The sequence below is a fragment of the Danio rerio genome, chromosome 16, assembly GCF_049306965.1.
Source record: "Danio rerio strain Tuebingen ecotype United States chromosome 16, GRCz12tu, whole genome shotgun sequence".
NCBI classification, from domain to species: domain Eukaryota; kingdom Metazoa; phylum Chordata; class Actinopteri; order Cypriniformes; family Danionidae; genus Danio; species Danio rerio.
Genome location: NC_133191.1, coordinates 36,051,223 through 36,066,735, shown reverse-complemented (window position 1 = coordinate 36,066,735; position 15,513 = coordinate 36,051,223). Strand labels below are relative to the sequence as shown.

Genomic DNA, 15,513 nt, shown 5'->3' with positions numbered 1-15,513 from the left:
AGAACTCAATCGCTTCTCGTGTCCTTAGGGGTGGCAGCAATTGCCGGCGCTTTCACAGAAGAGATAATCAAGTCCATGGCATCCTTCAATAAGAATCCTATTATCTTCGCTCTCAGCAACCCCACCAGCAAAGCTGAGTGTACAGCTGAACAGTGCTACACACTCACTGAGGTGCTGTTGAAGAAGGCACTTGTAGAAATTAATGTGAAAGTATGACATTTTTTGAATCCACATGTTTGTGTATCTTATTTTGCAGGGAAGGGGGATATTTGCAAGCGGAAGTCCTTTTGATCCAGTAACTCTTCCCGATGGGAGGAAGTTCTACCCTGGTCAGGGAAATAACTCGTATGTGTTCCCTGGAGTGGGGCTGGGAGTCACTGCTTGTGAAATGAGACACATCCCTGAGGATGTTTTCCTTGTTACAGCTGAGGTAAAAAAAAAAAATCTGCTCACTATCGAAATCTGTCTTCTAGAAGCTTTCTCTCTTACATTCATTTTTAAACATATTTTGTTTTCTCTCTTTTAATTAGTGCTGGGTATTGATACAAATTTGCTTGCTTAAAGGGAACTTATTTTACCCCTTATTCAAGATTAAAGTCTTTTGTGTCTCGAGAATGTGTCTTTAAAGTTTCAGCTCAAAACACCCGTCAGATTCTTTATTATACATTTTGAAATATTACAAATTTCTTTTCTGAACATTATACAGTAGCTGTTTTTGTTGCCTGTGCCTTTAATGCAAATGATCTAGTAAGCTAGCAACGATGAGTCACACTCAATGTCATTACAAAGTTCACACACGTACATAGCGTGCATTTAACTTTGCACTGTTTTTGCACACAAATGTGACAAGATACACGTTAACATCCACTGCATCTACAAAATAAACCTGATTTAACGTCCATGAATCGTGATTGAAGCATACAATTTATAATTGTACTGACATGCAGCTGTGATAATGACTTACAGCGGTTTTACCGTCTTTACTTTATTACAATCAAGCACTGTTTTAAAAACGTTTTAAACTTGTAAATCTCATTTTTGATCACATTTGATGATGATTAATGATAAAAGAGAGCTGAACAGATCTTTTAATCCCAGTTGCCTTGTTGATATTAATATTTGCGTTACTATGGAAACATGTTAATATGTGGCTGTCAATCAATTCAGTGGGCGGGGAAACCTCACTGGTACGGTGCATGGTGCATGGTGCAGTGGGCCTCAAAATTGGAGAGATTTGGATCCTGTTTTAACGTCAAGAAATTGAAAAAAAGAGACTTATTGTGTTTATATCACCCTAATATGACAGTAGACACACTATACCTGCACACAGTTCTGTCCAAACAGTTTAAAAAATAAGATTTTTATCATGGGTGCCCTTTAAATCAATTTAATTTGAATACAGATCAGTTTCAGTGTGAACACAATTGGCTTTCTGATTTCATTTGAATGTTCAAATTTGAATATTCAAATTTCTTTTAAAAATTCTTTTGGATATATTTAAACTCTCTTGAAGCTAAATGATACAAGACACCTCCTGCTTTGTACGTTAGATTTTTTTTTCTTTTAAAATGAAAAATTTAAATAGTGTATTTAAATATTTAATACCTGACTTTAAGCAAATATACATTAAAATGCCTTAATATACACTCTGAAAATTATCACAATAATTTGGATTGCGTATTTTAAATGCTATTGCTCAGAAAATTGTAACACCCTAATTTCATTTAACAAATGTTTTGAAAAATATTTCACAGTGTACGTATGTAATATTGAAAGAAAGAAAAGATAAGAGAGAAAAACATGCAAGTCGCATTGTTGTATTTGCATTTTACAACTTCGTTCAGAAAATTGCTTAAACAGGCTAAAAACAGCCCTAAATTAAACAAAACAGTATTAATGTTACAGAAAAAGAAAATGATAGTTTCCCTCAGTCAACAAGAAATCATTTATAAATATCAGAACAGAAAAAAGAATTCAATCCATAACCATAAAAATTAATTTATTTAAAGCCAAACTAATACTACCATAATCTATACTACAATTATACTACAGTGTCTCTCATTTGGCAGAAATATTCCTACAATAACTCATGTATGTAATTGCACAAATTTCGCTTGCTTGAAGGTAATTGATAACATAAGTCACTTCGAAAACATGATATGTACAAAATAAGCATCCAAACTTTTGTTCTCACAAATTAAAGTTTTTTTTTACAGCATGATACAAGAATGAATCACGGTTTTCATGGTGTGTACCTTGATCTTAACACCTTTAATCTTAGTATTTGTAATTCTCAGGTTAGATTCTTTGTGTTCCTATTCAGAGCCTTAGTGCACTATAAATCAAAGCCTTCAGCTTCAGGCTACATGTCATCAGCTCTGAGACACAAGTATCAAGGGTATTGATGTAACAGAATTCAAAGTCACAATCAACTTAGCCTTCTATACTGCACAAGAAACCGCATGATTTCTTCTTTTAACTGCCACAAATCTCGCCAAGATTCTCCCCAAATTTCCCTAAGATTATCAAGATTTTTTCAAGGTCTTAGAGTTGCATTCTTTAAACTCGATTAAGCTCAGCCGAAATATCAAATATCATTTTAAGGTTTCAATCACAGTCCTTTACGTCACACTAAATACACACACTTCTGTGTATTCACAGTCCAGTTTGACTCTTTCTTCTCATTGGGTGACACTTAGACGTATTTTTGCTTTAGAACTCTTTAATACTTTGTGCCACAGATTCAACAAGATGCTGAAAACATCCCTTTATGAATCTTCCATTCTAGCACATTTCAAAACTGCACTATTGAATTGAGATCTGGGGGTGTATTACAAAAAGATCTCAACTTTAAAATCCTATTCTTTCTGTTTGGTATCCATGGTAATTTCTATTACAGATCTTAAAAAGCTGTGAGAGCCCTTTTGCTCACACAAAAGCGTACATCAGGCTTTAAAACTAATTATCACTAGCAGCAATCTTTTGTAGGTTACTGTTGCTTTGATAATCACCCTAGGTGGCTGTATAGTTTATCTACATGCACACGTCAAACATCACGTTAGTCCACACAAAAGTGTAAATGATCAGCGAACTGCAACTTACGCAAAAGTTTAGTTTTCATCTGGATCACTTTATTCCAGGAATACAACCAGCTTCCTTGCTGTGTTATACTGTAGTTGACATTTGATGTGGATCTTGGAAAACTTTTTGTCAAAGTTGACCTAAACTACAACAACAAATTCTTGTCTTCAACAAATTCTGAAAAACATTTTTAAATTCACTTTAATGTCAGGGCCTCAACTGTTGAATGGGGAATATGAATGAGATTCTAGTGCAGCCACCGAAAACCTCAGTTTCCCATGCCTGTCATTTCTTTATAGCATAACGTTAACTTCCAACATTACGATGTCTACAAATCTACGCTGTAACTTGATTGAGAGAAACCCTTTACAATAAATAAGAGTGTCCAAACTTGGCTCTGGAGGGCCGGTGTCCTGCATATTTCAGTTCCAACCCCAATTAAACCTACCTGAACCAGCTAATCAAGCTCTTTCTAGGTGCATTGAAGGAAGTTGGAGCTAAACTGTGTAGGACACTGGCCCTTCAGGACCGAGTTTGGACACCCCTGGTGTTGGGACAACATGAAGAAATTAAGTTAACTTAAACATTCATTCATTTTTTTTTCGGCTTAGTCCCTTTATTAATCTGGGTTCGCCACAGTGGAATGAACCGAAAACTTATCCAGCATATGCTATTACGGAGCAGATGCCCTTTGTAGTGTCAATTTTCTTTAAGGAGGCTCTCTCAGTGGTCAAGAAGACAAATTCTTACCCAAAGTGTCTTTTAAAGTTTTATTTTTTGCAAAGAAGGTCACACAGTCATACATCAACAACAGTTTCTGCAGAGAGTGAGAACCAGAAACAGAGTGAGTTCTCTTTTTATTTAGTTTGTAATACCCACAAGGTCATCAGTGACATACAGGATGAATCAATGTTACATCAGTGCTCAAACTTCATTTTTTTAGCTGCAACCCAGCACTGGGAAACATCCATACACACTTATTCACACACATGCACTATGGCCAATTTTGCTTACTCAATTCACCTATAGAGCATGTCTTAAGACTGTGGGGGAAACCAGAGCAGCCAGAGGAACTAACGCAAACACTGGGAAAACATACAAACTCCACACTGAAATGCCAACTGACCTGGCCGGAACCTAAACCAGTGACAGTGCTATTCTTGCTGCTATTCTTGCTGTGAGGTGACAGTGCTATTTACTGCACCACCGTGTCACCAAGTTAACTCATCAGTTTTTATTAATTTAAGTGGATTGAACATAGAGCAATATTTTTTTTCAGTCTTTAGCATATGGAACGGAAAAAAGTCATGCATGAATTAGGACCAGCTATTCCAAATGAAAATGGCGAATGTAAACACAACAACCTAAAAGATAATGTATGTAAATGTCTCAGCTTAAAGCAGACGGGTAAAACTCTTTCACTCCCAAAGCTGTCATTCACTCTTTTTTCTTCTTCTTCTTTTCAGACAATCCTTTATAAACCCCAGAGATTGTTGTGGGCAAAAATCCCAGTAGATCAGCAGTTTATGAAATACTCAGACCGGCCCTTCTGGCACAAACAACTGTGTTTAAAAATAAAAAGTTAAATGGTTGCTTGGCAAAAGTAGCGAAAATTCTGTCATCATTTACTTAAACACCACTAGATCCAAACTTCTGAGTTTCTTACTTCTGTTAAACACAAATGAAAATATTTAGATAAATGTTGGGATCCTAACATTTGTTGACTACAATGGAAGCCATTGGTGACTAACTCCTTTGAATTACCTTTCTTGCCCAATCTGATGCTCGATTTAAATTCAGCAGATCATCTGGATCACATTTACATGGCTAAATGCATTAAGTTCCTGCCTAGTGATTGGCTAATTGGATATTTGCAATAACAAGCAGTTGAAAAGTGTGTATATTATAAAGTTTTATTTATTCATCATTCATTCATTTGCTTTTTTTAGTTTAGTCCCTTTCATTAATCAGGGGTCACCACCCTGGCATGAGCCGGCAACTTAAACTGCATATGTTTTTTGCAGCGGATGCCCTTCCAACTGCAACCCATCACCTGGAAACACCCATACACTCACATTCACAATCACTACGGACAATTTAGCTTACCCGATTCACCTATAGCGCATGTCTTTAGGCTTGTGGGGGAAACCGGTGCACCCGGAGGAAATCCTTGTCAACACAGGGAGAACATGCAAACTCCACACAGAAATGCCAACTGACCCAGCTGAGGCTTGAACCAGCAACCTTCTTGCTGTGAGGTGACAGTGCTACCCACTGCGCCACCTCACCGCCCCAAAAGTTTTATTTGTTTATTAAGTAGTTATAAATATCCCTGCATTTTGTAAATTTACGCGCTCAGACTTAACAAAAACCACATTGCAATATGCAAACCTGCCCCATCTCATCAGTGTACGGAGCGTGGCCTTGTATTTTGCTGATATTATTTGTCAAGTTCGCTTTTGTGCTTCATCTATCAGTCAGAAAATAATATAGCTCAGCACTGTGAATTCTTGCATAAGACGGTGTAAACAACAATGTTGCTTTAAATTTCAATGAATCACAATCGTCCTTAAGACAGACCATTTCTTTGTGAAAGAAACTCTGCCAAGGCCATACCATACATGCCTAAATGTTGTATCAGCATGTGCCGCAGACAGAGTTTTATCTCTTCAGAGCAGCTCAGGGTGGAATGATGTACTTGGATCACTGCTGCTACAGTATGTTGACTTATCCAGAGAAGCTGCAGGTCTGAACTTCAAACAGCATTGGACAGCGGGAGGGAATGCTTAATTTTATAGCAGCCGATGGTCAAACTACGTTTTTGTGTATTTTGATAAGTTACGCTTCTGGACTGTTGAGCTTTAGGGAGGTTTATAGTCACTTAATGCGGCAAGCTAATGTGACCTGAAATGGCTATGTTGTGTACTCAACAAACCAACTGAGTGAAATGTCAAATGGATGTGAACACAGCAATTAGGATAACTAGCAACTAGAATCATAAGCAACTACAGCTGATGGTGTGGCTGGATAATTTTGTTGTCTTTATGTGTCGAAAAGTCTTAGCACAGAATTGGAAAATGACCAGCGCTAATTGTGATTTACTGTGGTGTGTTATTGGTGGTCAAGGTTGCTGTAACTCTAGTGGAGCCATGGGCGGTTTTTAATATGTGCAAAGAAAGAAATGATCTGTGGGAGGAGCACAACAAAGGAATGATTGTTCTTTGGGTTGGTTTAATTAAAGCTGCAAGACTTTCTGGGAGTCATTTTGACCATGGGTGTTGTTATTCCTGCACTGTAAAAATATCTGTTAATGAACAGTTTCCGTATTTTGTGTTTTTTCTTTGTTTTATTTACGGTAGGGAATTGCATGATGGGACCTTGATCTTTGCTCTGTCGACTTTTGATGTTGAAAATTCAAATCTGTAGTTTAACAAAGTGACATTTATTGACATTTTAGTAGTTTTTACATAAAATATATTGTGTGAGAAATAATATACAGTTGAAATCAGATTCATTTTAGATTTTTTTCTTTTTAAAATATTTTCCAAATTATGTCTAACAGAGCAAGGAAATTTTAACAGTATGTCTGATAATATTTTTTCTTCTGTAGAAAGTCTTATTTTTGTTTTATTTTGGCTTGAATAAAAGCAGTTTTTAATTTTTTAAAAAACATTTTATGGTCAAAATTATTAGCCCCTTTAAGCAGTTTTTTGATAGTCTACAGAACAAACCATTATTATACAATAACTTGCCTAATAACCCTAACCTGCCTGGTTAACCTAATTAACCTAGTTAAGCCTTTAAATGTCACTTTAAGCTGTATAGAAGTGTCTTGAAAAATATCTAGTTAAATATTATTACTGTCATCATGGCAAAGATAAAATAAATCAGTTACTATAAATGAGTACTCACACGAGGTACAGTTGCCTCGAACCGGGCCAAAGCACGCTTGTCCCCCTACCGTCCATTTGCGTCTTTAGTAAACTATGGCAGTTTGCGTTCACTGAACAGTAAGAATGTTTAATAAATCCATATGAAACCCTTAATTCACATCTCGCTTTCAGTTTCGGGCCCAGTTTTTAGCCCAAGTGAACTGTGCTCAGGCCCACCTCTTCCAACCGGGCCAGGGCCGGCCAAGTGAACCATGCCTAAGCCATATTCAGCGCACTCACATTTCTCAAACGATCCGAGAAATGGGCCTGGGCACGGTTCGGATTGCATAGTGTGAGTAGGCCCTAAAACAATTATGTTCAGAAATGTGTTGAAATATTCTTCTCTCCGTTAAACAGAAATCGGGGAAAAGAAATAAACAGGGGGGTTAATAATTCTGTATAGAGAACTAAGTTTGTAAAATAACAGAAAATGTACTGTCGGTCTATTACCAGGTTTTTGCAGCATAATATACAACAGCAACTCAATCCAGCAGAAAGCCCAACATTCATAATGCAATTCAAATTCTGATCAAGTGGGGGGAAAAAACGTGCATCTAAGAAATATGGAAAAAAAAACTGTTAATTTACAGATTTTGTTTACAGTATGTTTATACTATACAGTTCTGGGTCAGCATTGTTTATATACTATTATACTCTATACAATTTTCAGTTTTAAAGTTGTAAAAAAATTTAAAAAGTTGTAAAAAAGTACATTTTCAACAAAATACCATTTTATTCTTGTTAATTTTTTGTAAGTGGATAAACAAATCTTTCATTATTTGTGGCATTTACTCGTAATTCAAGGTAATGTTGATTTATCCCTGCATATTCAGATGTGAGGGGTGTGAGCACAGTGTCTAATGATCAGGAAATTGACATTTTAACTTCTACATTGTGAATGATTTGGCCAAACATTGTTAAAAATAATTGCCTCAGTATGCTGCTCTGAATCTATAGAGTCAAACAAAACTCAATTTTTATTTAAAATATTATATATTTTATAACTATTGGCATATTGCTACAAAACCTGGAACATTTCTCTGCCAGAGTGATCTGAAGGGGCTCCTTCCTCTGTAATACTGCTCTCCTTATTCTACCTATGAAATAGAGTGACAGTATTGCCTTGTGTGGTTATCCATACTTGAAATTGTTCCTCTGCATTTGACACATCCAAGTGCACACACTTTAGAAGCGATGAGTAAAAAACACTCATGGAACTAGCCACTTTGCTTCCAGTGCCTGGGAAGCAATTAGAGTTCTGTGCCTTGCTCAAGGGCACATCAGCTGTGGGTAGCCTAGGTGAAATGTTCACTAAAACAGTTTTATTCTGATTGACCTGTTTTCACCTGGATTTTACACTTATGGATTGTGTTTGAGGCTTATGGTATGGCTACTTCCATGTACTAAACTATTATTATTCACTTATAATAACAGGATCCAGGATGTACAGTTTCATTATACAACAAAATCACTTCCCATTCCTTAACAAGACAGCTAAATTAAATGAGAAAAGAATAATTAGAAAAAAAAGAAGAAAGGAGGAGTGGGTACAATATTATTTATTGCAATTTGCATACAACTATTATGCATATGATGTTTTTGTTTCAAATTAAGTTAATAACTGAAGTTATCAAATACACTTTTAGCACAAAATATTAACTACCTGACAAATGTCTTGTCGCCTATCCAAGTTTTGGGAACAATAAACAATAACTTGACTTCTAGTTGATCATTTGGTATTATAAAAGGGCTTATATGAAAGGCAAAGACCTCTAGATTAAAATTATTTTACCAAAATATATATATATATATATATATATATATATATATATATATATATATATATATATATATATATATATATATATATATATATATATATATATATATATATGATTGTGCTTTGATTTTTAATTATTTAATTAGTAAAGTCTGACTAAGACTGCTTAGACAAAAGTCTTGTCACTTAACAGAAAGAATGTATAGTATAGAATATAAAGTCATGGTGCAGTGGGAAAATAATTAATATTGTGTATGACTCCGATGAGCTTGGATGACATACATCTCTGCAATGACTCAAATAACTGATTAATAAAGTCATCTGGAATGGCAAAGAAAGCATTCTTGCAGGACTCCCACAGTTCATCAAGATACATTTTATTCATCTTCAATGCCTCCTTCTTCATCTTACACCAGACATGCTCAATAATGTTCATGTCTGATGACTGGGCTGGCCAATCCTGGAGCAGCTTGACCTTCTTTGCTTTCAGGAACTTCAGGAGGCTGAAGTATGTGAAGGAGCATTATCCTGCTGATGAATTTGCCCTCACTTGTGGTTTTTAATGTAATGGGCAGTACAAATGTCTTGATACCTCAGGCTGTTGATGTTGCCATCCACTCTGCACATCTCTGGCAAACCCCTATACTGAATGTAACCCCAAACCATGATTTTTCCTTCACCAAACTTGACTGATATCAGTGAGAATTGTTGGTCCATGTGGGTTCCACTAGGTCTTCTGCAGTATTTGTGATGATTGGGATGCAGTTCAACAGATGAAAAAACTACCTTCTGACACTTTTTCAAATGATCAACTAGAAGTCAAGTTATTATTTGCTGCTCTTTCAACTGGTATCAATGAAAAGACTTTTGTCAGGTAGTGCACATGTCAACAATCATTTTATGCAAAAATGTTAAAGGAGCAAATATTTATCCGGACTTTTATTATATGGCACCTTTAAATGCAGCCAAAATAACCACTCATTTCTCTCTAACAAATGTGTGTACGCCATGGAAACCCAGTATAAATAATTGATGCAGTTCTATCAGAAAATGGGATTAGTGAAGGTAAAACTGGTGTAGACTTACCATCCACATAGTAAGTCCACAACAATCTTCAATTTGTCACTTTGTCAATTGACACAGGCTATAGCAGAACTGGTGACTGACAAGGATCTCGCAGAGGGTCGTCTGTATCCTCCTCTCAGCAGCATTCGGGAAGTTTCCATCAAACTGGCTGTGAAGGTGGGCTTAATCAGCTGCTGCGGTTTAAGCATGTTGCTTCTTACAGATTGCTCGTTTAACATTTATTTTATGTGTCTCATTGTAGATAGTGGAGTATGCATATAAGCACAAAATGGCTACGCTGCACCCAGAGCCGCAAGATAAAGATGCTTTCATCCGTTCACTCATCTATAGCACAGACTACCAAGAGTTTGCTGTGGACTCATACAGCTGGCCTGAAAATGCCATGACCGTCCAAACATGTAAACTATGACCATCCAAAATACACAGACCACAGTGAGATTCATAAAAAATTATAATATGCGGAAATGTATTTTTAAAAATCTGTTTTAAGTGTGATGTTAGTCATGATTATATGCAAACAGTACTGTAAACCAATTTTATCCTTAATAAAAGGTGTACTTTATGAAAAGAGTTGCATTGTTTAATAAATTATATGAAATACTTTGATTTCAAAACATAGTTTATGTAATCCATGTTAATGTTTCTATTCATACAGTACAACACTTTTCTTGACATTTATACAAGCTATTTTGTTTGACTATCGGGTTATATTAAGACAGCCTGTGCTAGGCTATAAAAATAACTATTCTGTGCAAGGCCATTAATTACTTTCACATTTTTTATCTTCAATAAAACTTTAATTTTGCTACCAGATATACAAAGCAGAGATATTATTAAACAACCACAATCATTTACCTTATAATTCTATTATAAATTACTCATTATTTTATTTAAATCATGTGGTAGTCACGGCTTGAAGTGATTATGTTAAAAAAACATCAGCAACAAAACTTAATGAGCCATCATGGTTGCCAACTGAGTGCTTCAAAAGGCATCTGTAATGCCATTTGAAGTGTTTGTTGTCGTTTGTAATTCTCTTGATTTATTAGGAAGGTCAAATACAGTATATCTTGCTTTCCAAACAGAGTGCATATTTAACATTCGTTCATTTCCTGCCAGCATGGCATTTATTACATCGTTGCCGCTTTGTCCAGATAAATTTTGTTAAACCCACGCAATATTCCATTATATATAAAGTGCAGTGCAGATCACTGAGTGTTTAATTAGAGATTCAGATAGCAGAGCTCAGTGCATTTATCTGCCGGGCTCTCAGTGGGACACCAGATGTCTGAATTACTGCAATTTGTTGCACATTTAACTAAATGCTGCTTGAAAAAAAATAGCGTTCTTCCGGGAATCACCTTAAAAAATGAATGCAGCCTATTTCAAACAGACAAACCTTATTTTCAAATTTCAAACCCTCAATCGTAATTGAAGGCTACATTCTTTTCCCTGCCCATTTATGTCATTAGGATAGTGGGATTTGCATATTGATCATGTTTAATGAGAAACTGCCTTGTTTAGAGCATTGTTTTAGCAGATAAGTGCTTTATGTAACTTTTTGACTCTTCTTAAGCATAAAATACCATAATATATTTGCAGATATTTAAGAAACATGCTAAGTGAAAATTCTTGTTTATCTGAAAAACAATACTGAAGTCAAATATTCTGCTTTTAAAATGTGTTTTTTGTGCTTAATGCCAGTTCAGAAAGACCATTAAAGCAGCAAAACGTCAATACAAAGACAAGGTAAAGGGTCAATTTAACACCAACGCAAGGAGGCAGGGACTTATTTACATCACTGACTTTAAAATTAACAAACCCGTCACTGTGAACATGGCTGCGTCTCTCCCAGACGAGCTCAACTCATTCTATGCCCGCTTTGAAGCCCATGGCTCCCGCGGCTGATACAGAAACCGCCAGCACAATCCCTGTTTCCGTAGCAAATGTAACGGGATTTTTCCGTTGTGTTAACATCCGAAAAGCTACGGGCCCAGATGGCATCTCTGGACATGTACTTAAAGCATGCGCACACCAGCTGGCGGGGGTTTTCACTAACACATTTAACCTCTCGCTCTCTTGGTCTGTGGTTCCCACCTGCCTTTAGACAGCTACTATTGTGCCTGTACTGAAATCAGCTAAAACCACATGCTTGAATGACTGGCGTCCGGTTGCTCCGACACCCATCTTAAACAAGTGCTTTGAGAAGCTGATTAAAAAGCACCGCTCACACTGACCCTCTGGAATTTGCACATAGAAATAACCGCTCCACTGATGATGCAATTGCTTTCACCTTGCACACTGCTCTGTCTGAGCTGGAAAACAAAAACACATGGGAGAATGCTGTTGGTGGACTACAGCTCAGAATTCAACACTATAGTGCCTGTTAAGCTGGTGGTGAAGCTCTCTGTGCAACTGGATCCTGGACTTTCTGTCAGGCAGATGCCAGGTTATCAGAATGAACAACATTACCTCATCCACACTGATCCTCAACACTGGTGCTCCAAAGGGTTGTGTTCTCAGCCCACTCCTGTACTCCCTGTACACGCATGACTGTACATCCAAACACAGCTCAACGTCATCGTTAAATTTGCTGATGACACAACAGTGGTGGGCCTAATCACCGATAATGATACCGATAGATGGCCTACAGAGAGGACGTGCACACTCTGACGCAGTGGAGTCAGGAAAACCACCTCTCACTCAGCATCAACAAAACCTAGGGTGGAGGATTTAAGGAGAGAAAAGAGAGAACACACTCTCATCACCATCAACGGGGGACACCAGTGGAGAGAGTCAGCACTTTCAAGTTTCTTGGAGTACACATCACTGAGAATTTGACATGGACTGCTCACACAGATGCAGTGGTGAGGAAGGCACAACACCTCTTTTTAATCTGGCGTCTCAGGAGGGTTAAAATGAGCCCCCACATCCTATGCTCGTTCTACAGACACTGTGGAGAGCATCCTGACTGGCTATATCACCACCTGGTATGGAAACAGCACCCAGTAGCAATTGCAAAGGCCTACATAGGATTGTTCGAACTACTGGACACGTAGTAGAAGATGAGCTTCTCTCCTTTCAGGACATCTACAGCAGGTGATGCATGAGGAAAGCCAAGAGAATCATCAGCGACTCCGGCCATCCAAGCCATAGACTTTTCTCTCTGCTACCCTCAGGCAGACGGTCTCGCAGCATCCGGTTATGCAGAGCCATACATTTTAGAATTCGCAAGTCAGCAGCTGTCCACGGCACCCAGCCATGACTCATGACTGTTTTTCTGCCGCGCTACAGAGTGCCATCTGTATAGTTTCTTTTTAAATAACATGCCAATGTGCACATCTGGTGTGTGATACATTCAACTATCATGTGCGCGCCGTGCCGCGGCTCTGAGCGGCGCATCTGCTATTTGACGCCCTTAAGAAGCATAAAGGGGTGCATAAATTTTTAATTCTAAACAGCTTTGAAGGATACGGATGTCATTGATGTCAGGTGTTTGTTGATGTGGCTTATAAAAGGCAAAGCGCGCAGTACGGCGCATGAGGTGAGCGATTCACTTCATCAACAAGCATGATTGCATTCATCTAATTTGCTTAAACTAAGCATTCTGAGGTATGGCTATATTTTACCAGCAAGGATTCTGACACACTAACATGCAGCAGATTCTTTACAAAAGTTGCGTGTAATGGAGCAATACCCTCAAACTTATGAAATGTGAGGGTTCATGGAATCAACTTAAAGGTGTGGAAAGGACTGTCTTTAACAGCTTGTGACATCATCTGGCACATTATCTTAGTATGTTTACACCAATACTCCGATTTTAATATGAATAAGACAATACTCAGATCAAGAGTCTACCACGTAAACAATGATTTTTGATTATCTCAAAGGACCCGAGACACAAACTGCAGAGGAAACATTTATAGGCTGGTGATGCACAGGGGCGCCCCCAAGGGGTGGCCAGGGGTGGCCACGGCCAACCCTCTGTAAACTCTGGCCACCCCTGTGGCCACCCCTTTGGCCACCCAAATATAATTTTGCGGTTGACATTATTGATTTAAATGAACTAATAAATTCCCAATATTTAAATAAATAAATAAATAAAATGCAGCCACTAAATTATTGTTGGTATTACTGACATAGCTCTCCCCCCTCTGGTTCAATGCTGGTAAAAGCAGACTGACGCATGCGCGCAGAAAACCATTCCCGCGTGCCTCACGCACTCCTGTGTGAATCCCGGTTGGTTGTTTGCATGCACGCCGACAAAATAGGCACCGCTCATGCGCCGTGAAACCGGAGTAACAGCCTTTTGTGCAGAGGTGTCGGCAAGCAGCGAGTTTTGAAAGTCGACTAAAGTTTATAAACGATGATGATGATGATGATGATGATGTTACTTTTACTAAGCATACCTTTAAAGCAGAAAGGAGGGATAGTCAGGGAGGTAAGACTTCATAACATGATTTCTCAGCCATGATCTGGTCTAAGACCACAGATAATTCTATAATACATTTTTTGTATTCTTTAGAATTGTCATAATTAATTTTCATGCAAAAGGTTTCTTAAGTGATCTTGGCATATCACTCCAGTTGTTGTTTTGCAGTAATATTTAGGACTGATTTCTGTTATTTATTTAGAATAATAATTGTATATTAATATTTATTGTATTTATTTAGAATAAATGTAAATAAATTGTTATATTTATTGAAGAATAACAAATCTAACAATTCAAGAGAGGTGGGGGATGTATAGGTGGGTTCGCCCAGGGTGTCATTTAAACTAGCTGCAACCCATCACTGGGAATAATAAACTCATTAATCTTCATTAATTTTAGACATGGCATATACCGTATGATGTACAATACAGGCACATAAAAAAGAAAATATTTATACAGTATATGAAAAGTGTTTTTAAACTAAACATGGATTTTTATTTGGTTTGCACATGTACTTGCTGAATTATTTCAGGAATAAATTGTAATACTACAAGAAGAATTAATTAAATTAATAAAAACTACATTATTTCATTTACCAGAAACAAAAATATAACATTACACTTAATTCATTATTTTTTTGTGTGCCACCCCAAGATTTGGTGCGGCCTCTTCAGGCCACCCCTAAGAAAATTTTCTGGGGGCGCCTCTGGTGATGCAATGACTTTGATGGATCCATGTGCTATGACATGTCACTAGGAATCATAAATGTAACATTCAAACATTCAAGCGTGTTGCCAAGGAAATTCATTTCATGTATACTTTGACATACTAATGATGCATTATAATGGAGCACTGCATGATAGTAACACTTAATTTTCATTAAGACCCTTAAGTGCATTTCCCCCCTTTAGATTGACTTTAATTACAAGATTCAACTGGTATTTTTCTGAGAGCTACATCATGGTTGTGAGGTTGTGCATCATGAATACCATACCTAACTGGTGCTTGTTGCATACTTTTCCCCAGCTGTAATGTTCATACTGTAGGCTTATGGTGCTTTGTTGTTCTTGTTGTTTCTGTTGAGCTCAAAATAGTTTAGCGCTAGCAAGGCCAAGGTTATTAATTACATTGGCAGGAACTGCATGAATATTACATGTAGCCTATGTGCAACGTGTAAAAATGTCAAATGTAGATTATCTGCT

The 15,513-nt window shown here is 37.3% G+C and overlaps 1 protein-coding gene across 4 annotated transcripts in view; it reads left to right on the top strand.

Moving 5' to 3' along the window:
* The window catches only part of me1 (malic enzyme 1, NADP(+)-dependent, cytosolic), a 167,993-nt gene extending 157,546 nt beyond the window's left edge, over positions 1 to 10,447 (top strand). For all 4 annotated transcript variants that reach the window (XM_073925316.1, XM_005158369.6, XM_068214017.2 and 1 more), the window contains 4 exon segments: positions 29 to 171; positions 257 to 430; positions 9,937 to 10,035; positions 10,121 to 10,447. In XM_073925316.1, the coding sequence (XP_073781417.1) occupies positions 29 to 171; positions 257 to 430; positions 9,937 to 10,035; positions 10,121 to 10,288 (584 nt within the window). In that variant the 3' untranslated portion in view covers positions 10,289 to 10,447.
* Positions 10,448 to 15,513: the final 5,066 nt, after the last annotated feature.